The sequence below is a fragment of the Haliotis rubra genome, unplaced genomic scaffold, assembly GCF_003918875.1.
Source record: "Haliotis rubra isolate DU_JTF1 unplaced genomic scaffold, ASM391887v1 Scf938, whole genome shotgun sequence".
NCBI classification, from domain to species: Eukaryota; Metazoa; Mollusca; class Gastropoda; order Lepetellida; family Haliotidae; genus Haliotis; species Haliotis rubra.
Window position 1 is genome coordinate 60,916 of NW_025767677.1, and position 24,618 is coordinate 85,533.

At 41.8% G+C, this 24,618-nt stretch overlaps 2 protein-coding genes across 2 annotated transcripts; one reads left to right on the forward strand and one right to left on the reverse strand.

Annotated features, from left to right (window-relative positions):
* Positions 1–1,656: 1,656 nt before the first annotated feature.
* Positions 1,657–10,672, reverse strand: LOC124264691 (probable calcium-binding protein CML22). The gene is made up of 2 exons (XM_046699447.1): positions 10,408–10,672; positions 1,657–2,514 (listed from the first exon to the last, which is right to left on the reverse strand). Exons 1-2 carry the CDS (start codon positions 10,610–10,612, stop codon positions 2,456–2,458), a joined length of 264 nt encoding a protein of 87 aa, XP_046555403.1. The 5' UTR covers positions 10,613–10,672; the 3' UTR covers positions 1,657–2,455.
* A 3,949-nt stretch (positions 10,673–14,621) lies between these two features.
* LOC124264695 lies at positions 14,622–22,779 on the forward strand. Its single transcript, XM_046699453.1, has 5 exons — positions 14,622–14,927; positions 16,194–16,339; positions 17,213–17,390; positions 19,660–19,835; positions 21,041–22,779. The coding sequence occupies exons 3-5, from the start codon at positions 17,317–17,319 to the stop codon at positions 22,468–22,470; spliced, it is 1,680 nt and encodes a 559-aa protein (XP_046555409.1). The 5' UTR covers positions 14,622–14,927; positions 16,194–16,339; positions 17,213–17,316; the 3' UTR covers positions 22,471–22,779.
* Positions 22,780–24,618: the final 1,839 nt, after the last annotated feature.

Consider the following 24,618-nt stretch of genomic DNA (forward strand, 5'->3'; position numbering starts at 1 on the left):
TACCCATGTGAGGAATCGAACCCGGGTCTTCGGCGTGACGAGCGAACGCTTTAACCACTAGGCTATCCCACCACCCTGATCTTTGCTCTAAAACGAGGATACCTCTCCCTCACTTTATCATTGACGCATCCATTACTGGTGTAGCGTCCACCTCATCTGTAAGGTCGATGAGATCGATCGAAGCGCACCGCATCTCTAAAGGTATTTTGCGTCAGAATACAATGAGATCTCTGTTCGTGGGCGTGCGCGGAATGTGTAAGTATGTACATATGGACCACTGATTAGTCCACCGTTAGTAAAGGTTAGTTATATAACGACATGGGTAACGGCAAATTGAACATTAGAAAACGACGAAGAAACGAAACTGTGTTAGTAACATCACTGGAAGAACATAACAACAATCTTTAAAATTTCTGTATGGAATTTTCTTTGCGGGGAGAGTTTCGGCTACACTTTCTTCCCATTTGGTCCAAGGTCTCCAATGAATCTCGACTCAACAAAGAAAACTCTGTGTATGAAATAATTTTGAAAATTATCCAGCCCGAATGTGATGATGTGTCTATTTAAATGGCTACATTACACAAAAACTTCCAAACGTTGCCAGCCCAGACCATTCCATACACTGCAAAACAGCCTATTGACTTTTCGAAATACGACTAAGACCTGAGTGTATGAACTTTGTCGACGAATTTGAAGAACAAATTAATAGTTTCTTTGCCTTTATTGTAATGATATTTGTTTCAGGTGTTTATAGGTCAAATTTCAATAAATCACTGAAGAGTGAGTGAGTGAGTATGGTTTTACGCCGCTTTTAGCAATATTCCAGCAACATCAAGGCGGGGGAAACCAGAAATGGGCTTCACACATTGTACCCATGTGAATCGAACCCGGGTCTTCAGCGTGCCGAGCGAACGCTTTCGCCACAAGGCTACCCCGACACCCTAAATCACTGAAGAGAACTCATAATTACCTACCAAGTGAATCCGAAATACAGATACTGTATTCTCAGGCTAATCTTTTCACGGTGGTTTGTATTTGAGGGGTTTGATCCCTTCATATATGTAATTCTCAATTCACAATTCTCAGAATATATAAATTATCCGATGTTGTTATTTTGCTGAGGTTTTATTACGAAATGTTAAAACTGATGAAATATACCAAATAAAGACTGGCCACGAATAGATGCTTCTCTTGGTTATATTAAGGTGTGCTGTCCCAAGCTAATTCCCCGACAACAAATTCTAGGTATTATAACTATCCTAGACCAAAAATATACATTAAGAGGTTATTAAAGGTCCAAGAGATATTATACTATTAATACAGGTCAGGACAACCCGATTTTTTCATATCCGTCATGTCTTTTGAGTAGTATAGGTCTGTCATGTGACGAATCTGGTGGTCCTGAACAATTGTTTTGTAGTATATATAATTTTTTCCCGACTTAAAGGCCGTCATCATGACGGCAGATAGTAAAACAATCAAGTTAAGATGCTCTTGCTCTCATTTCTAACATCCTTAACTGTCATTTTGTCAGATTTAAAAATTTTGATTCAAAATTTTAAAAAAAATTAGGTGCAAGGTGGGGTGGGTTAAATGCCAATTTTTGAGGCGACGTTTTAGTTCTGTAACAGATCATTGTTATAAAACAAACGATTATTATAAATTAACTCGTTTATTGTTATTCTACAGCTCAAATAAATTAAATTGACACTACTCCAAAACCAAAGTATAAATGAGATATATACTCTCCTATGAGAATGAATTATATCCTTAAAGATTTGGAGTCAAGTGAGTGACGGGAAATTCGAGAAACTGTAGCGACGTCAGTATATAATTCATTCTCACATCAATATCTGATATGTCAATTTGGTTTTCGATATATACTTATGTTTTGAACACCATGCACAAATCAGTAATCAAACTCAAAAGGTCATGACGCATGTAAAATGAAATGGAAAGGTCATGGAACATCCAAACAGAATTCGACGTAAAAAATGGACTGTTGGTCTGCTGAAGGCGGAGAAAATCGACCGTTCCAAAGCTGGAATTTCCTTGAAGGGGGATTAACTGTCTGTTACCATGGCTTCAAAGGACCATGAGCCATGTTCTTGGAGTAAACGAAAGTGCTTTGGCAGTGGTGAATACTTTGTTATTTACAACAATTATGGTTGTTATTAACATTCAAAATAAATATGTTAATATATTATTGTTATTGCACGATCCCGCTGACATCACCACAAAGGCTCGACTCAAGATGCTGGTTAAGATCCGTCGAAATAGTGTTAATAGAGTCCACCCGAAGCACAGTGACGTTAGTATGGCAATATATGGCAGTGTTAGGGTTAATCATGACACAAGTGATGGGGGGTTAATGTCCTACGGTTAGGAACCACAAACTCAGACCACGTGACGTGGTCGGAGGAAGAAAATCCACATCCATGTTTCCGCTGTGACGTTATGTTGCTTCCTCTGGCTTTTCCTCTTCGTCTTCTGTCGTCATGAATTTCAGAAATTCTGAAATGGAAAAATAAATATTTTGTTTAAAAACGGCGTTACTATCGGTATTGTAGAATAACTCTAGAAACCACAGTATTTAAGGAGATGGAACTCACTGACAGGGTTCGGTGTTTCGCTCGTCAGGCCGAAGACCCGGCTTCGATTCCCCACATGGGTACAATGTGTGAAACCCATTTCTGGGGTCCCCCGCCGTGATATTGCTGGAATATTGCTACAAGCAGCTTAAAACGACACTCACTCACTCACAGATAGGGGTGCGACTTTGATTTACTAACGTATGAGTGAGTGAGTGAGTGAGTAAGCTGGGTTTCACGCCGTTTGAACAGTATTCCAGTTTTATCAAAACATGTGTAGCTCAATGTAGGACGAAGGGCAGTGGGGTAGCCTAGTGGTCAAAGCGTCCGCTCGTCACGTCGAAGAACCGGGTTCGATTCCCCACATGGTTAAATTTGTTAAGTCCTTTTCTGGTGTCTCCCGCCGTGATATTGCTGGAATATTGCAGTACTAGCAGCAGCACAAATAGTAGTAGTAGTAGTGGTAGTAGTAGTAGTAGTAGTAGTAGTGGTAGTAGTAGTAGTAGTAGTGGTAGTAGTGGTAGTGGTGGTAGTAGTAGTAGTAGTAGTAGTAGTAGTAGTGGTAGTAGTAGTAGTGGTGGTAGTGGTAGTAGTAGTAGTAGTGGTAGTGGTAGTAGTAGTAGTGGTAGTGTTGCGGGGGGGAGGGGTGGTTGCGACAGTGCATTCTTCCAGCAGTCCACGTGAGACACGCCCACATTTCCGGGAATTCCACAACCACGGCTTCTTGTGTTTGGCAGCTGGCCTTCATCTGTTCATGGGTCTTGTAATGAAGTCACCTGATATCTGGGTCAACAAGACTGCACGCCTCAGCGATAAACACCACTCTTCTTCGGCAGGTATGTTAACATGATGAAACACGGGCAGCCCACTGTAGCTCGCCCAGAGGGATCATATCCTGACGAACGCCCATTGGTTAGGTCTGTATGCTTACACTGGACAAATGTCTGAGAGATAAGAGGATCTTTGTGTGATATCAAAGTTATTCTCTTGCTGTGAGAATCGAGCGTGTTTGGTGGGGTGAAATGGGGTTGAACGTCGCGTTCAAGGTTATCGTACTTATATAGCCACGTGGATGCACGTGTGTGTGCGCGCGCGTGAGTGAATTTGGTTTTACGCCACTTTTAGCAATATTCCAGCAATATCACGGCATGGACCCCAGAAATGGGCTTGACACATTAAACCCTTGTTGGGAATCGAACCCGGGTCTTCGGTGTGACGAGCGAACACTTTGACCTCTAGGCTACCCAACGCGTGGGCGTCTTTGTTGCTTCTTGTTCAACTTGGAACTGATGCCCGTTTTAGTGGCAACCAAGATACCATACCGCCGTTAAACCCAGACGCATTACTCAAGCAGACCAGTGTTTTTAACCCCCCCTATGGACAACATAGTACAACACGCAAGCAGTAAATACAGTTGTGGATTGTATGGCAACACAGTGTTGCAACAGTTTCGGGATTCGTCTTTTCTATTCGTCCAAATCGGTGACACTCGCATACTTCCGCCAGTCACGGAAAAACACGAGATAAAACACGCATGGTTTTAACGTTTCCATATGTTCAAACATGAGATATTGAACTTATAAACAATCCTTAAAGTCGGGGAGTCAGCACAGGGTTTTTACACAGACTATTAGATTAAAATACAATCTATAATGTCCTTGGTAACGCCTAATTTGCAAATGTATGTCCGTCTTGCGTCAAATTATTTCTGCTGTGCGCCTAAGATGTCTATCATAACCGTCCTCGGGTCTGCCTTGATGTTATGTCGATTTAAAATGATTACCACTTTCCTGAAACCGCAAGTAGTTTATGCTGACGAAGCAAAAGTTGGTGAAGACGACGCACAAGTACTGGAGCTATAGCCAAAACCCTTCAGAGCACACACCATCACAAACAGGCATCTACCTTGAATTACTCTGTATTTACTCAATGCTAAGAATGTTTGGTAAAACAACACCACTGCACCTGTAAGATCCTGGTTTTATCCTCGTTCACTCTCAGCAGCATGTTGTCTGTTAGGGTTTGTTTAGGGTTGAAACATGGAGGTTTGGATACATTTATCGTCTTGTGTATGGAGTGTGATGTGTACAAAGGTAGCAGATACTCGACACGTGTTCCACGTTACGTTGTAGTCTTAGCCCTACAAGCAATTATGATTCGAATTTCGGTTTTACATTCACATTGCAGTCTTTTCGCGTATCGTATTAATGGCGTACGGGGACTGGTGAAATGGAGTGAGTGAGTATGGTTTTACGCCGCTTTTAGCAACATTCCAGCAATATCACGACGGGAGGGTCAAATGGAATGACATGGTTTACGTTACGATCGGGCTTATTGCATGTGCAGATCATGAGTTTATGTGTGTGCGTGCGCGTGCGTTGGTGTGGGTGTGGGAATGTTGAGCAAGACCACTGAAATACCATGTCACAGTTTTAATATGAATAACCCACTCAGACACACTATACTGGTGCACTTGGTTTATCCAATTAATGCCGAACGTCAATAAGAGAAACAAGTAACATCAGTTTACAGTCTTTTTGTATGAAGCGTTTGTTTATCTTGTCATCGAACTTCCGCTCGATCCACTAGACCAGGAAAACGGTAGGTTGTAATCGACCAGGTCGTATATTGTGACCACATGATTCCAGTCGTCTGTCTCAGAAGCATCGAGTGCTTCAATTCTGAGAGAGTGAGTATGGTTTTAGGCCGCATTTAGCAATATTCCAGCAACATCACAGCGGAGTACACCAGAAATGGGCTTCACACACTGTACTCATGGGGAATCGAACCCGGGTCGTCAGCGTGACGAGCGGATTAACCGATAGGCTACCCAACCGCCCTGCTTTAATTGTGACTCTTGCTTGACAACGGTATGAGGATCTACACTAAAACTTTTCTTTATAATGGAATATAAAAAAAACAGTTATAAATAAATGGAACAGATATATAGCCTTTACTGTTGCTTTATTTTGCAAATTGTGTAATCACTGATTTCCAATGGTCTATTCGTATGATTGTTTCACGTTTTACCCCAATGGAATTTTTTTTTTCGCCCTGGTTATTCTCTGACCTTGACCTTTTTACAAGTTTTACATTTGGATAATAGGCCATATTGAAATGGTGTCAGTATTATTTGAGAATATTTGGGGATCTGATGACAAAATCTAGACACCAGAAATCTATTAAATATGATACTATTAAGTCGTGAATACATCTTGAATGTTCAGTAATGCCTGGAAAAAGTCACGAAATGTCATTCTCCTCGTTATCGTGTTTGACCGGTTGCCAACATACGTACGTGCCAATTCATTCACAATCAGGCATATTGAAATAAAGAAATATACAACACCACGTGCAAAAGCATAGATCGTGTTAGGTGCGGATTGTTTATTGTTCTCACACGATCAGTCGTAAAGAATGTATTATCTCTTTCAACAGCACTTGTGCTAAATGTAAATCACGGAAGTCCTAAACTTAACAACAGGAAATTATATTTTCGACAAGTATTTCTTTAAGTTTTATTTTCAATCAACGAATCAGTGACGAATAAAACACGATTTTCAAATCATTAATAATCATATTAGGTTGAGGTGAGGTGAAATTGGGTTTAACATCGTGCTTGAGAATATTTCGCTCATATGACGACGTGCATGCGTGTGTATGTGTATGTGCAGCTGCTTGTACTAGCCCAGACTGAAGCTGGTTTTAGAGTGCTAGCCCACTGAGATACCATGCCGCAGTGAAGCATGAATACCCCACTCAGACACATTATACTGACTCCGAGCCGACCAGTCCTTGTTGTACCCATTAATGCTGAGCGCCAGGCAGGGACCAACAAGTACCATATATTTTAACGTCTTTTGGTTTGACGCAGTCGGGGATCGAACCCGCGACCTTCCGCTCTTCGGGCGGATGCTCTAACAACTACACCACGGAGGCGGTCTATTAGGTTGAGAGATGTTTTAAATTCTCAGATTATCAGTTGAAAAGAAAGTAGTCTCATTATCAACAGTGTTTTTAAATGTGTTTAGGTTATCAGTTGAAAGAAAGAACGCTGGTTAAAGTAATTTCCAATGTGTTAATATAATCAGTTTAAAGGAAAATAGCCTCATTTCAACAGGTTTTGTTTGTAGCGTATATTTTTCGCTACTTCTACAAAAAAAATATTAAAAACACAATTCTTCTAAGAGTAATATTTCATGACGTAACAGTTTACTAGTATCAAATTATCAATAACCGTACACGTTTAAACTTTCTCCCTACATGAAAGACATTACCTTTCATTGCAAAAAAAATAAATATCGCTAAAAAGTCATCATAAAAATGCTACTAGTCAACAACTACTTATCAATATGTAAGACATTGATACAGCCGGTCCGATTTAATGAATTCCGATGTAACACAACTAGGAGAAAAATACCTGAGATGTTTACGGGGGGGCGATTGCCTTTTCTAGTCAGGCGTATACAGATCTCCCTCTGCGATAATATGACATTTGTAACAATAAACACTCCCCCATCACTTCCTCAGCGCCACTCATCCCATCCTCTCCCTCACTGGAATCATCCGTGGTCCTCTGACCTTTCAAAAGTAAGCCATCTTGGCAAACGAGACGATATTCGCCGACACCGAGAATATGCCGACAAGCTGCACTTTCTGAGACAGGGTGATTATCTTCGACCATCGTTATCTATACTTATTAATTTATTGAGGTTTCGGGATTGAAATTGGATATCTCGGGAATGAAAGGAACGCTTTGAAGAAGAATTTTTGTTCTTTTCGATTGTTATAGGAAAAGAGTTCTCGTTATATAATACTGGTTCACATAGCCTTTTGATAAAGAGTTGCTTTGGTTTTTACGTGCGGGCATTTGAAGCCGAGGTGTAGACTTTTAGCAGGAGACTGAGTGAGTGAGTATGTTTTTACGCCGCTTTTAGCAATATCCCAGCAGTATAACGGCGGAGGACACCAGAAATGAGCTTCACACATTGTACCCATGTGGGGAATCGAACCCGAGTGTTCCGCGTGATGAGCCAACGCTTTAACCACTTGGCTACCCTACCGCCCCTTTAGCAGGAAAGAATATATGCATATTTATGGTAGTCTTCGCGTCCCAAAATGATATTGAATCGTTCGTGAAAAATATCAACATACCCCATCACTTAGCAAAGAGTAAATTCTAAAAATTGTCCAACAGAACACTACAGTTACAGTTTAATGTATAGTAACATGAAAGCATCGTTTGTTCCTCAACTTCTTTTGAGCAGTATTAATAGACAACAATCAATGTTGTAACCTGACATAACTACTTAGATATTTCCTAAAATTAGTAAAACTTCTAAAAAGATGGTGGATTTAGATTGCTCACAATACTTTGTGTTTAAACACGAAGATCATCTACTAATTGATACTAAAATCAATGACTACCATATCTCAACTTCGACTTGGCCGACCTCCGTGTGTCTTCGTACCCGGAGGGCAATGATGAACGCCAGCAATCACAGAATATGTGTGTGTGTGCGTGTGTGTGCGTGTGTGTGTAGGAGTGGTCTTTCGGTTATGTTAAACTTATCTTGGGAAGGGATGGGGACACCAGAAATGGGCTGCACACATTGGGGAACCGAACCCGGGTCTTTGGCGTGACGAGCGAACACTTCAACCACTAGGCTATCCCTCCGCCCCACTGGACACTTTAATATAGTTTAAAACATGGCATCTGTTTCCTACAATGCGGGGCATATGCTTATCTTTTAAGAACAAAATGTGATAAAATCTCCAAATATGTGGTTAATGTATACAGTGCTTAAACAAAAAGTACATATCTTTCATTCAAGTAGTAAGTAACGGAATCCAAGTTAACCGTTTGAAGTTCTCTTGAGAAATACAAGAAGTTTTGTCGAACCCTCCTGCCGAGGAGACCCTACTTAACCCAGGTTAGGATGTTCTTAGAAGTGCAAAGGGAAACCGATGTTTCTTCAGAAAATAAAGAGAGTGGTGTATGCGAACCGGCTGGTGCAGGTTGATGCATATTGTGCTCGTGCAACTCGTTCAGCGCGTGCGCTGTAGCACGAGATGACGTCAATCACGGCTAGACTAAACATGCTTTGCATGCAGTTGGACAAAACCGTTCTCACTTTCTGTAAGTGAGTACTGTTGTACGCTACTTTCAGCAATATTCTTGCAAAATCACAGAAGGGTCACCGAAGGAGGGTTTGTAATTTTTAAATGAACACTAATTCTCAGTGTATTATATTCTGCCTATTTCAAATCAGCTGTTCAGTCTGAAAATGGCTGCTTGTGTCCATACCAGTTTTCCATTTCAACCCGTTATTAAAAATAATGTAAACTGTGCTTGTAGCGAAAACTCAAAAGACCAGTAATTTTAGTTCGTTACAACCGTAGTTCGTTACACGTATTTCGAAAAAAACTTTACAAGCGGTTGGGACTAAAACAAATAGTTCATAATGAACTTAGTTTACTTACAATCAGAAATTAAACAGCATCCATTATATTTATATTCTCGATTCCCCACATGGATACAATGTGTGAAGCCCATTTCTGGCGTCCCCCGCCGTGATATTGCTGGAATATTGCTAAAAGCGGCGTAAAACTAAACTCACTCACTCACTATTAAAATTCTATATATAGATATAAATTCACGTTGTCAGATTCCAGTATTGAGGAACCACCTCCGTGGTCTGGTGGGCAGAGCGTTTGCATGGAAAGCGGGCCAGGGTTCGACCCCGGGCCCCCACATTGAAATTCGTTAAACGATGGAACTACTTGTGACCTGCCTATCCGGGACTGGGGCGGTGGGGTAGCCTTGAGGTTAAAGCGTTCGCTCGTCACGCCAGAGACCCAGGCTCGATTCCCCACATGGGTACAATGTGTGAAGCCCATTTCTGGTGTCTCCCGCCGTAATATTGCTGGAATATTGCCAAAAGCGGCGTAAAACTAAGCTCACTCACAAACTATCGGGGACTCGTCGGCTCCTTATCAGTATACTGAATCTGAATGGCGTATCCATGACAAACTGTCGCATGCTATTTTCAGTGGGATAGCGCTAAAGAACTGGCATCAAGTCCCACCGAGAACAATATATATATATAAGTACAAGATTCTTCAAAGGAACCATTTTCACATCATTACCAACACCGCCCTAACCGAGGTTCCTTGCAATGTACATGTACATATACATGTAATCTTCTGGGTCATTCACAATGACCTTGTCAGATTTCGATCTCTTTCGAATAACTTACTTATGTAGTGGGGCTCAGTTGAGGTTTGAACCTCATTTCAAAATCTTAGAAAGGTTACACGGAAGTGACCTCTTGACCTATTCAGGGGTGAGGAGTCGGTGTTCGTTGCAACAAAGCGTTTTTATCATTGAAAACTGCAAAACCCTCTCTGGTGATGATTTTTGTGGAAAGTGATAATTCTGGCGATGAAGACCTGGTCTGACGAACGCCAAGGGAATGTATCTTTATGAAGGTGCTTTGGGGGCTGACTATTTAGGCGAGATAAACATTCCCCATTCAGAAATTTAGTATTCATATAACTGCTCTTATTTCAAAACGTTGATCTATTCAAATATTGATCTTTTTACTAATTCCACGTGCAAATGACACAGAATAAATAGTACCGTCATGAAACAATATGTTTAACCAAGGTCATGTCTTCATAACATTCCACAGTTTCGTTCACCGTTCTTACTGAAGAAAAACAACATTTATTATTTCCAAAACGATATTTTGGAATTAGGATCCCACCAGAGCGATATGAAATAGACCGTTGTCGATATCACAATTATCCTTACCGTTGAATGTTATCCTCTGATCTTTATTCTTGTCGATTTCTTCAAAGATCATTTCTTTAATCTCCTCCTCTTTCAGACCAACTTCGTTCTTCATGGGGGACAGCACCCCTTGAAGAGCGTCACAGGGAATGTAGCCGACAACTCTTGTGTCCAAGATCCTAAACATTTCTTTGAATTTCCTCTCTTCCTCCGCTGCGCCCGCCATCGTTGCTTCTTTCGCGTTCCCCCTTCAATGTCCCCCTTCGAACTGGCTAGCAGCGAACGCCGGGAATATTTGCTAGGCGAGAGCTTCTCTCCAAAAATGGCTCCCTTGGAATGGTAAGGTGTTATACCGTCCGACCGATTTCGATTGGCGGAGTACTATGCTTGACAGAATGTAGGGCCACACCTTTTTGTGAGGTGTAGCTGTGATTGTAGGCGATACTCAGGCGAAGATATATAAGAATAGCGCCACCTGATGACAAAAACCTGCCTCGGGGTTTATAGATGGTTTCTGCTAAAGTCTTTGTAATATATATGGATTCGTGTCTTATCATACTCAGTTTGATTAATGATTCGGTCAATATTAATTAATATACCCAAGGAAATTGCGTTTCGATGTCACGCTTATCAGTTCCTTTCGGTCGTACATATACATAAATGCAATAAAAATAACTAAAATTTTCACCTTAATTTGAGACAAGTATATTCAAAATGCATTTGTATCAATCTTTTAAAATAAAATCCTTTTTGACATATTTCCCAGAGGTTTATATATTTGAGCAATATCACAATGGAGAAACAAGAATGGACATGACACATTACATACAATGGGGGATCGAACCCTGATCTAAGTCATCTTGAGCGAACGCTGTAACCACGTGCCTGGGCAGTTGGGAAACCTAATGGTTAAAGTGTTCGCTCGCCACACTGAAGACCCAGGTTCGATTCCCCAAATGAGTACAATGTGTGAAGCCAATTTCTGGTGTCCCCTCCGTGATATTGCTGGAATATTGCAAAAAAGCGGCGTAATATTAAACTCACTCACTGTAACCGGTGAGAAAGTGGCCTTTTAAACCTTTTAAAAGGTTTAAAACAACAACAACAATGGTATGCATATTCAGTTCAATTTAGCATTAGATCACTTTACATATCATACAACAAGAATGGAATTCTGTTTCCAATGTACTCATTTAAACATCCTCAAATGTTAAAACGCCCCAAATCATTCTCCATTTTTTTACACAAATCTTTGACGGGAAGGGAGTTTTTTAGGTAACATTTGCCGCGTGACATACACATGGTCTTATTAACGAGTGTTAATCTTGAAACAGACCATAGCTCCAGTTGCGTGAAATCGTATAAGGTCAATGAAACAAAAGCTGAACGCGGACCTGATCGTGCGTTGTAGGTCGTCTTAAGGATAATAGCACCCAGGTGTGCAACGCACTTGTACATGTGATGTACCTGTTGTATAGACAACATGGATATTACAGAATATACACACTCTGCACAGGTGTGAGGTCTGCGGAAGGTGACCCCAATTATCCGGACTTCACATTCAGTGATTGATGACTGCATACAACGGCATTTAGGAATGGTCAAATGCAACATATGTCTGTTTGGGATTACACTTTCTCAGTAGATTCAACTACCTTTTTGTGCTGTCGATAGGGTGCCAGAATATGAGAGTACGGGTTCGAATCTGGAAGGGACCCAACCCCAAAAAGTATTTGAATCTGTATATATTGGTTTGTTTGATTGTTGATTGACGCACCCAGCAAGATTCCAGCTCTATGGCGCCGGTCTGTAAATAATCGAGTCTGGGCCAGACAATCCAGTGATCAACAGGGGCCAGACAATCCAGTGATCAACAGCATCAGCATCGATCTACGCATTTATGATACGATGACAAGCATGGGTTGCTGAAAAGCAATTATAACCTGGATCTTTACGGAAGGACTATGAACGTTACTGTGAAAATATAATCCCACATACATCATGTGTTACTTAGTTTTTCAGCTAGCCTGACCAACCGATCCAATTTATTCGCCTCGTACGACAAGCATGGGTTGCTGAAGACCAATTCTAACGTGGATCTTCACGGGTGGAAACTGTATTTTACTGAGAAAATATAATCCCATATATTACTCAGTGGTTCAATTTACAAGATATTGGTTGGGATAAACGGTTTTCAACTTGGAACACAAATGCAACAATTGTCAGATTTTTCATCATTAGGAGGTGATGATATTTTAGATGTTTTTGGCAGATGCCGGCAAGGTTGTAACACGTGTTGCACGAAAAATCATATTGCTCAAAGTGATGTAATCTTAGCGCTCATTGGTCAAAAGTCTAGCTTGTTTTCCCTCTTTCTTGAGCAGGCCGTTTCCTGATTGGTTAGATTCAAAGCGGCCGTTTGTCTCTTTTATGTTCACACCAAACACAGCTCTATGACGCCGGACTTTAGACAATTGAGTCTGAACCAGATAGTCCAGTGACTGACATCATGAGTACAAATCAAGGTAAGCTGGGTACAGTGACATGCATCAGTGAGTATGAACAGTCGATCCCGTTAGGCGCCTCCTCATCACGGGAGTCAAAGCGGCCGGAAAGCATTAGCAGGGTCCTTATTCTCGAAACGGTCGTAGCCCTAAGAATTCTTAAGTTTGATCGTAGCCAATGTGTTAAGAATGGGCTTAAGAAGTTCGTGGGGTACGAACGTTTCGAGAATAAGGGCCCTGCAGGTGATGGGCGGAAGTTGGTTGGTTGTTAAACGCCGCTCCAAGCAATATACCAGCTATATGGCAACGGTCTGTAAATAATCGTGTCTGGACCAGACTATCCAGTGATCAACAACATGAACATAGATCTACGCAAATGGGATACGATGACGTGTGTCAACCAGGTCAGCGAGCGTGGCGATCCGATCCCGTTAGTCGCCTCTTACGATAAGCATGGGTTAGTGAAGATCAATTCTAACCCGGATCTTCACCGGTTGGGCGGCCCGAATACATTAACGGGTGATGTACAGAAATACTGAGTATACCACCTGTGAAGCATTGACGATGATATATGATCTGATGTCCATATCTGTAGAAGACTCATTTGATATGAGAGTCAAGATTTACCTTTTTTCAGCGTATGACGAGTGGCCTTTAATTCTGAATTGTCGTTTACGTAAATGCGGTATGTGGTATATGTTATAGCCAAAGCCTTCGAACGGTACCTAGCCCTGCGATAGTTATGTAATAACATCTCAATATAGCTTGATAATCGAAACATATTTCAATAAAAGTCTCAAAGAAACTTGTGAATGCTAATCGACTCACACTAAATGTCAAAACTATCGGGAATATATTTAACCCACAAATTTTAGCTATTTGGCTACACAGCCAGATTTAACCCCCTGGATGCCGATTAAAGAGACGGCATTACCTAATTCAAGTGACAGAAAAGGACAATATCCAGTCAGACACAGTATACTGAGTACGACAAATACTTGTTTTATCTCTTTACCCTGCGAGCCAGGGTAACAACAAACACCATAATTTAGGTATGAAGAAACCGTGTTCGAACTACCAACCTTCCACTCTCCATGCATACGTGCTGTATCCATTAAATAACTGGTTTGTCTGGTCCAGAATGTAATTTGCACAGATTCTCGAGATACTGGGGTAATATTGCTGATTAGGTCGAAACACTATTCACCTTGATTTAGAAGATAAAGCTACTCCGTTTTCAATTTTGCAGTGCTTTATCGTTGATTTCAGACTGCTACATGTAATTTAAAAAGCGAAAGCGTTTGCGTTTATTGTATTCATACGTGGTCAATCGGTCACTTTAATTAGAAGTCCTTAAACTGCCATTTAGTACGGTTTTGATTAATAAAGCTGGGCCCCGTCTCGCATATCGCAATGTCGTGCTGGAATCAAAGTTATACGGCGGTATATGGTGGGAAAGAGAGATTTCGGTCACGTTGTTGCTCACAGTGAGATCGTCCATGCAAAACTATACTAAACTATATAAGGTAGGCCAAATCGTTGCCCGAGAAAATATGAACGTAACGGATAAATGTCTTTTTAAAAAATAAAAAAGCCGAGTGAAACCGAATGTCCATTGATGTGATCGCGTACAACTGTGACGTCATAAACGTCGTTCTACACAATGGTCCATGACGTCACCATTTTATGACGACATCCACTTTGTGATGAATATTTCTATGGTAACGTCAACACATGCTCCATAATACTAACGGCAAGGCTTACTTATGCTGGCTGAACAATGCGACATTGCACAAGAAATTGTCCCTGTGTTTCAACATAGACGGATATTTCGTCGATACAAAAATCTTCTCAAATTTCAAATTCGACGTCTAAAGAATCAAACGCCTCGGAAGTCAACAAGCGAGTGGAGAACATTTTTTCCAAATACGAATGTCCAGCTGGTGTTCATTGCATCTGGTATTTTGGAGATTGTGGGTACATTGAACATCATTATGGAAGGTTTAGATGAGGCTCAGAAAGCGTCCTTATTGAACGGTGAGTAATTCTAGTGGTAACCATGAACAATTATTTTTAACTATGATACCGTATGTCTCCTAATAGACGTCCGGGATATGTCCTGTGAACAAGCTTCCAGGCCGGTCGGATACTGAGTCCGGGCGCTTTTAGAGAAAGTATACAGTAACTGGGTATTGATCACATGTGCTGCTATAAATAGCTTGTGTTATGGGCGATGAAAACTGTGGGTATTCTGGGTCCCACATTTCCAACAAAACCCCGTAGTCCCAAGACCGTTGTACAAAGCGATCTTAATAAATATTAGTAATGGAAATGTATATAGCGCTAAATCCAACCACTAAGTGGGTGCTTAAGCGATCTCCCGTAACTCCCATACCTTAACATAGGCTAAAGGTAGTCTCAGCGCTAAGGTTGTTTCGAACATCGGAACCCATTATTGAATTCCAATAAAAGCCCCAAAGTGCATGGACCAACTGCTGTGTTTGAGTCCTTTGTACATTTCTGTTTCTTATATTCTTGTCTGATTGAGATGGCAATATTGATGATCAGCCCTTCTCATATATAATGGGTAGAAATTATCACGAACATATGAATTAAACTTGCATTATGCAATATACCTGTCAGCCATATTTGGTTGATGCTTCTGGCTGTTTCAAAGTGACCCCGCTTGAATGATAGCTTCATACATAGCTTTATACCTCGAAACTGATGTCAAACATTCATGGTCATCGCAAATCGTAAACATCACATATCAAACATTGTAAATCTACTCGAAAAAGAGACCAAAGATTATTATGTTTTACAGATTAAAATAATAATGCAGCAGTGAGGGTTCGCTGGCACAGTCAGGCTGGTAAGGTTCATCATCAGGTCAGGGCCCTTGCCCCCTCTACACGCAGCCCAGACAACAGCCCAGACAGCGAATGGGACTTCTCACAGGAAATGCTGCCTAGTCGAACCCACCAAGAACTTTCTGGAGAATATGTAGACTCCTCAACACTGCAGCCTTCTGCATTACCCAGAGTGTCAGAAGGGCTGTGCTCACGGTTGAGAATCCGGGCACTCTCCTGATCTGCGCCAAGAGATCAGGAGGTACCAAACCTAGGGCACCGAGAACAACAGGGAGTCTGGCGACAGTGTACTTGGGATGCAAGCGAGACACAGAGGCGAGGTCCGCATATTTAGCATGCATTTCCTGCATCATTATTATTCCACAACTCAACATCTATTCAAATTTGACAGTTTGCCTTAGTATTAGATACTTGTTATTCCGCTATTTCACAGAGATCGAACGGAAGCTGGGGAAGATCTCGGACAACCTTCAGCAACAAGACATCTCCATGCTCCCGAACCTTGACTGTAAGGTGGCACTATTGGAGACTGAACAGAAAGAGTTCCTTCACCTTCTGTCTGCAATCCCACTGGACTTGGTAAGGCCATTTTAAAAAATCGTTGCTGTGAATATACGGTTAAATTGGTGTTATATAAGTAACTATGTTTATTAGCAAATATTTTAAAGACGAATACTGTAGGTCACGAAGAAAGAGGGTTGATTCAATGTCGAGAATATCAGGAATACAAAGTATATTGAGCAAATTGTTTAGATGAGGCGAGTCAGTAAATAAAGATTTTTGTCTTTCGAATATATTTAATATATATATATGGTCAGAAGTCATTCATTCCTCTGATGATCATGATAATTTATGGCCGTGTGTGTGTGTGTGTGTGTGTGTGTGTGTGTGTGTGAGAGATATGATTTTAGATGGGGGTCAGTGTCACCCATTTTGTTCTGGGGAGCTGTGTGTGTGTGTTTTCCCTCGATTTTGTACACATGTACTGGGGTTGTTGTTTTTTAGCAATTTTGTACCTAAAAATATGTTTACAATTATGCTTAGAAATTATGGGAAGGGGAGGGTAATTGATTTTGTACATGACATGCAGGGGGTGGGGTCGGGGGTGGGGTGTCACTTATTTTGTACATATATTTTAGAGGGGGGCATTCACATTGTACATGCTCCTCCATAAAATCATCATCAACCACCACCCACCACCACTCCCCACCCGTAGCCATCAATTAATCAATTATGAACGGTCCCTAAATCAAGTAAACAACAGGCCTGATGTCAACAACAACTCGTGGTTATTTCAGGCCGCTTCTGTGCTGGTTCATGGTGGGGTACCCTCGTGGTTGTGTTGGGTTCGTCTCCGACACCTGGGTTCGACTCCTTACATGACACCGTAGAAGGTGTTCTGCCAATTATTAGTTTTTACAAAAACTAACACCACAATCAATGTATTGACAGGAAACCAAAGCGACCGTCGACGCATTGAGACAGAAAATGGACGATATTGTTACCACAAGCCGAGAGAGCGGAAGTATCGAGGGGAGTTAACTCTTGTCAGCCAGATGAAAGAGTTACTGTCCTTGCTCCAGCTGATAACAGTCAACCTGTCGGAGTCGTACATGAATAACAGTGAATGGTGAGTACCTCCCAATATTTTTCAAGGAAAGTGAGCGAGACCAGTTTTACGCCGCTTTTAGCAATATTCCAGCAGTAACACGGCGGGGGACACCAGAAAAGGGCTTCACACAGTGTACCTATATGGGGAATCGAACCCGGATGATCGGCGTGACGAGCGAACGCTTAAACCACAAGGCTACCCCACTGCCCCTGTTTTTCAAGGGAGGAGGGTGAGTGTTTTAACGTCGCTTTAAACAGGTCATGGTTGTTTCCCTCAAACTGGGAGGAAAGTCAAGCAAATCATAAACCTTTACCACTTTGTTGAAACCCACGATCACGAAAACTATCAACCATTTATAGCAGATCTGTGATTCGAAGCAACGATCAAAGGAGTGCCTGAGGGGACGCAAATCAGCACAGCACATTGCACCATAGATCACTGGAACACCGACTGGTGAGACAGAAAAATATGTCTATCGACAAAACATTGTAGAAAATTCAGCGCATTCATTGTGAAAAAGAACCTTTGGGTCAGGTGATCAGAACAAATGAATATAGCCTCCCACAGAATTATTTATGAATTGTCTTACAGTATACCCGATACGATATCATAAGATCTAAATCATTAGACAAAGTCATGTTAAACAATCGCAGTCCTTCATCAGTAGTGCGAATGGATGGATTTTGTTTTCGTGCTAGACGCCGCACTCAGCAATATTCCAGCAATATGGTGGCCCTTCATCAATAGTGCGAATTTTCGCCACGGTCAGCAATATAACAACTTCAGTAGTTGGCCATAAGTGAGTCATCATTAGTGAAATGTCCATAGACTTACATGTTAATTAACTCTTGCAAGAATAATTTTCATAAATTGAGTAGAAGTCATTTTATTTTGCTATTTTGCAAACATATTGGAAATCATCTTCAGCTACATGTACATAATTTTCTTTCATCTTTCCGTTGATAAGTTATCGAATGACACCTGATTAAGCACCATATATAAGTACAACTTTTAATCTATCCCATAGACAGCCATGTTAAACCAAGTTGCTATGTCTATTATATGTTGTTTAAATAGCTTTCTTAATAATCATCGGAAAATTGAATGGAAATTATGTGTATGTAGCTGAGATGATTTCCCAGCTGGTAGATAAGTATTGAAAGCAATTCGACCGAAAGTAAACTTATGAAAATTATTCTTGCAAGAGTTAATTAACATGCAAGTCTATGGGAATTTCACTAATGATGACTCTCTTACGGCCAACTACTGTATATGACGACGTCCCGTCAATGGCTCCGTCAAACGTGGGTTGCACAAACTTTCTTTATGTATAAAATGAACAAAGGCCCAATGGGCGCGATCAACATGGCTATCGCAGCGCTACGCGGGTTCCCACATTTTTGTGAAAAGAAATTCCATGAATTTTCAAGACAAATATTGCTTTTTCTAGGCACAACAATATATGTTCTAGAGTACTGTGATACCTTTAAACATATACTACTGTGTCTGAAATAAAACAGTATCTTAAATACGGGCTCCTATCTCCCCTTACAGCTGTCCATCCACACATCTTTATGATAAGATGACATAATAAAAATGAAACATCAAGTATAGCAACTTTTCTTTTTCTCTTTAACAATCTTTATTGACATATAACCACTATGAAACATGTTATTGAAATCAATAATGGTTTAATATCTTACAGTATTAAACTGCAGACACATTGCATATGCGAAAACCTTAAATGCAAAAGGTGCAGTTCGACCAGCTCTGGAGGCAAGGGGCGCAAAACCCTTTCAACCATCAAACATTGAATACATTTTATTGTTTAGAATTTTAGTACGACATGTACTTAAGCACGTATTGACGTCAATGAAAACTAATCCAGATACACATGTTGATGGCTGCCATAGCCATTGTAGTTCTGTTAAGATATACAGTTTTGTTAGATAAAATAACAAACAAGATTATTCCATGATTTTTCGAAGACTGGAAAATGGGGTGTGAAATTTCCAGGTCTTGTGGAAACCCTGGCTACGACTGCCGGTAGTCAGTGTTGAGTATGGGAGTAACCATGGCATTATGGTTACAATCGCTCTGTGAATTACGAAACGATGACAAATACTCAAGTCACTCAGAAACGTTCTAGTCGACCCCAATGCGTGATGTAAGCAAAGGTAACGAGAGTCGAAAATGGTATATATTCATTCGTTTAAAAAAAATCTGTGCATATAAATGTTTGACAGTTCACATCCTCACAAAACCTGAATGTTGCAACTCTTTGTAGCCTCCCCTTCCTCCCCGAGGGCGATGACGCACTGTGGCGACGTCTCGTAGCGGTGCCCGACGACCCCAGCAACGACGAGATGTCCCTGAAGCAGATTCACGACGAGCTGATGGTGGGAGTCTCAAGCAGCGAAGGCATCACCTCCAGTGAAGTTGGGGAAGACGCGAACACAGAAGGTAGGACAGTTATCAGTTGAGTTCACTTCGGACGTTTTTTCGAAACGTTCATAGCCAAGTGGCTTGTCTCTTGAAGATTTAAATGCGACTAAACTTCTTCCTGTTCTGTTCCTGACCCGTGAAGGTCCGGGTTAGAATATTGATCTTCAGTAACCAATGTTTGTCGTAAGAGGCGACTAACGGGATCGGGTGGTCAGGCTCGCTGACTTGGTTGACACATGTCATCGGTTCCCAGTTGCGCAGATCGATGCTCATGCTGTTGATCACTGGATTGTCTGGTCCAGACTCGATTATTGACAGACCGCCGCCATATAGCTGGAATATTGCTGAGTGCGGCGTAAAATTAAACTCACTCATTGTTCTGTTCGTTGCCACTGATCAACCGTAACACCGCTATAAATAATAATGCAGCCATGTCTTGGCGGTTTTGAAATAATCGATTCTTGACCAGGAAAACTAGTGGTTGGTGGTATGGTTACTCATTGCGACCAACGAATCTCTTCGTTAGTCTTAGAATACCCGATTGTCAGCTTGGTCTTACATTCCGAGACATGGCAAGATACATGCTACATAAAACATCTGGCTTTGTTTTGACAATATAACAGTTGTGTGAAATGGGTGATGAGAAGGGCGAACTCCACTTTGAACAGTATTGCTGTCACATCATGATGTCAGTCTGATGATGGAGTGAGTGAGGGCGTATGGTTTTACGCCGCTTTAGCAATATCCCAGCAATATCACGGCTGCATACACCTGAAATTAACCTCACACATTGTACCCATTTAGGGGTTGGAACCTGGACACGAGGCTACCCTACCGCCCCTCGGATAGAACGATTAACTTGTAACTTGAAAGTGACCCACTATTTAATATTCAGTCTCTGCTTTAAAACGCTCAATGTGTTTTTGAGAAAGGTGAAACTAAAAAGAAGAGTCACATCAAACATGTCAAGCGGACAAACCTGAGCCGAACAACGTATTGCCAGCATTTTCTTTTTGTCAAAAACACCTCGGGCCTACCCCTCAGATAATGAAAAGATTGGTTCTTCAGAGGGGACTAAACTGGGTGGAAATTGTCAGACTTGGTTGACACGCGAAGATCCGTGTCCAAAGAATAAGCAAAGTCGTGGAGAGACAGATGATAGTCATGCATTAACATTTAAAACTTCCGTTTTAAACGACACCAAGTAAATTTGATGTTTGCAGATGTGAAAACTGGGCGACAGCGATCTCGAAACCGACAGAAGAGAAAGAGCAGGAGGAATGTGTCAAGTGTGGACAATCAGCCCACGGCCCCTTGTCAGGACGACCAGATACTGCCTGAAATCAATGACTCGAGATCCAACCTAGGCTCCGCTCAGCCACTCGATCTGTCCGTAACCAGCTGCAGAAGCAGGTCCAAGGAGGAGGACCCAGAACTGACGCCAGTTCCTCAGCCTCAGTACCCCAGGAGGCCTCGCGCTGACTCCCCTATGCCGCGTGGGGGAACCTTTGGGACAGGTCTGGACCATGGCTACTCCTATGCTGTTGCCTACTCGCCAACAAAAAGAAGTTCTACATCTGCAACAGACGCTTCAGCATGTGATGTGTCTAGGACGGAGGATGTGCCTGCAAGGAAGGAGTATTCCCAGGCATCAGTGAGGAACCATGCTTATATTGGCTTACCCGCTGGAAGCCATATCCGGGTCACCTCGTCAACTGACACGGAAGGGTGTGTGCATCCGTCCTTCCAAACTGAGGAGTCAGAGCTTGGTACTGACGTCCCTCCAGTCCAGTGTTTGTTCCCGGCGTATGCCAAGCCGGCTCATGACCATGGGGTCAATATGTCGCAAGAGGCTGACTCAGCAATTGTACCAGACTTCAGCCAATCGATTGCCAGCGATATTTCACACCAAAGGAGCCATTACACCTCTCCCGCTGACAACTCTGGATATGCTTCTCCAGACTCGATGAACGATCGTAGCCTCTCGAATGTTTTTGAGGGCATCCACATCTCACCGTCTGACAAGTCCGTGCACAGTTTCACGTCCACCTTCTCCGACAACTACTCCCACCTCGGCAGAGACACGACACGGGTGTACAAACACGGGTACAGGGGCATCGCCCCGGGGCGTAATGTCCATAACACCTCTGACCAGATCGTCAGTGGGGATCTCGATGAACAGTCCTTCCTGACCAGGTCGTTCATGCTGGACGATATACCAAACCTGCAATCAGAGCCATCGTTCCTGAGCTTTGCCTCCCATGATGACACAAGCAGATGTTCTGAACATCTGGGCAGAGAGTTTGGAGATGAGAGGTTAAAGGAAGTGGTCTTTGAATCTCCACCTAAACAATCTACACCTCGAGGTGCTGATGTCGAAACTGTTGGACATTTAGGCAGGAAGGGTTCAATGGTGAAAGGACGCAAACCCTCGACAGGTTCAAAGAGTAAGGAAGTGGAACTGGACGTTATCGCAGCGCCCGAGATATCCGTGACGAACATATTGATCCTGACATTCGTGATACTGTTTGTGGTAGGGGTCTGCCTTCACTTGAAAGCAACAGGGCTGACTGCTCTCCTTGAGTATTACTCGTGGTGGGAGATCCTCTACAAGAATATTGATGTGACCAAAATGGGCGACACTTTATTCTGAAGGAGGATAGTCACAAGAATGAACTCGATCACGGCTTCTTTTAATCTATCAGAACGTTTGTACCATGATCTTCATAATCACGAAATGTACAACTGGGCTTTTTGTCAAACGATGCGATCTTAGTCATGCGACTTTTAAAAATGAATTACATGAATAATCAGAATAATCTTTGAGCCCAGATCTTACACGCAATCATTACTCTATCATGTAGAACCAAATACGCTGGAAAAGCCGCGAGTTCTTATAGAGGTCAACTTTACAAATATTGCTTTGTATAGACTTAAAACTAATAAAACGAAAATGGGTGTTTTGGGCAGAAAATCGATGATTCTCTAAATTGATATTTTGAATAACTTATCCTGACTCATGATCTTTTGCCCAGGTGACTTTGGTAACTCTCTCTCTGTCTGGTGTGTGTGTGTGCGCGCGTGTGCGTGCGTGAAAGAAAGTAAAGCCATGCCATGTTTCGTGGGATGCTCCACTCAGCAAGCCTGGTAATGGTTATATTCAATGAAGGTCATTTCAAGATTTAATGTAACACAGAGACAGGCAGGTCATACCTGGGACATGAATCGAGTAGAAAGCTAGTCCCGGAGACCAACGCAAGATTCGGAAAATTGTTACACTAAGACAGCTAGGTAATCTTCCTGTACAACACAACATTAAAATATATTTTTAGTGCAATCAGGACATCATTTGAAATAATGGCCTCACTCAGCAACTAGACATTGGTTTGGGTATGATGCTTGTGAGTGAGTTTAGTTTTATGCCACTTTAAGCAATATTCCAGCAATATCACGGCGGGGGACACCAGAAATGGACTTCACACATTGTACCCATGTGGGGAATCGAACCCGGGTCTTCGGCGTGACAAGCGGTCGCTTTAACCACCAGGCTACCCCACCGCCCCATACAGCTTGTGAATGGTTCAGATACACGGATACACAAAGACAACCACACATGGTCTTATTGGAGTCCCAGCAAAAATCCCCTTTTCCCCTTCCTTTAAAACCCTCCAAGATTATTTAAATGAGTGAAAGATTAAAGATTCGTTTGAACAATTTCTTCCTCAACAAAACATGCAACTGCTGTGATTAACGACATGGATTTATTCAAAATGATGAAAGTAAACTAAAGACAGATCCTCCCCAGAAATGTCTGTCCAGATGACGTAACACAATCACTATGTGACGTCATTCACAACGGATGACATATGATTTTCTTTATCTTACCTTCATGTAAAATACTTAAATTTCATTGGTCAATTACGGTTTAACAAGTTTCCGTGTCACCACTTCCAGGAGGGTGACAACTGAAAAAAAATATTACCCGCTGCCACGGTAACCGCCAAGCTCTCCGCCGAGAAGCTGAAGAGCTAAAAATCGTATGACGTCATAATATGACGCATGCAGTGCTCGGAGTTCGAAAACCGTTCGATCAGCTCTTTTTGTGTTCACTTTGTACAGATTTATTTTACCGACTTTCACTGCTTTATTTAAGGTATTTTATACATTGAGTGGTTTACACACTCAGCTTAAACATAATTTACCATTTTTATAGCTGTTTTATGCTTGTCGGAATATGTTTCACTGATGTCAAAAGTCCAGTCGAGAGGCAGACGCCATTTCGTTTGCATGTCATATAGTCGGTAGCGATAACATAAAAATAAAATAAAATGATGTTTTGTACATTTAACATGGCGGTAAGATGAATACGTTGTATGCTTCTTGGCTCGGGTGACACTGCTGCAAAGAGGCGTACATCAGACCGTATTACCCTCGAGAGAAGCATACAACTTATATTAGCAATTACTGCTACATGTATATTGTGCACATTAACCACACTACGTGATGAATCGGGTTAGAATTGGTATTCACCAACCCATACGACAAACAGGATAGAGGGATTGTACGGGATCGGGTGGTCAGGCTCGCTGACTTTGTTGACACAAGTCACTGTATCCCATTTGCATAGATCGATGCGCAAAATGTCAATAGCTGGATTGTCTGGTGCAGACTTCATTATTTACGAACTGCAATCATTAAGCTGGAACATTGCTGAGTGTCGCGTTAAAAAGAAAACAAACAAAAACAAAACGAGGACGGAAGATCTGTGAGTACAAGAAACTGACCACCCATCTCCATTTCA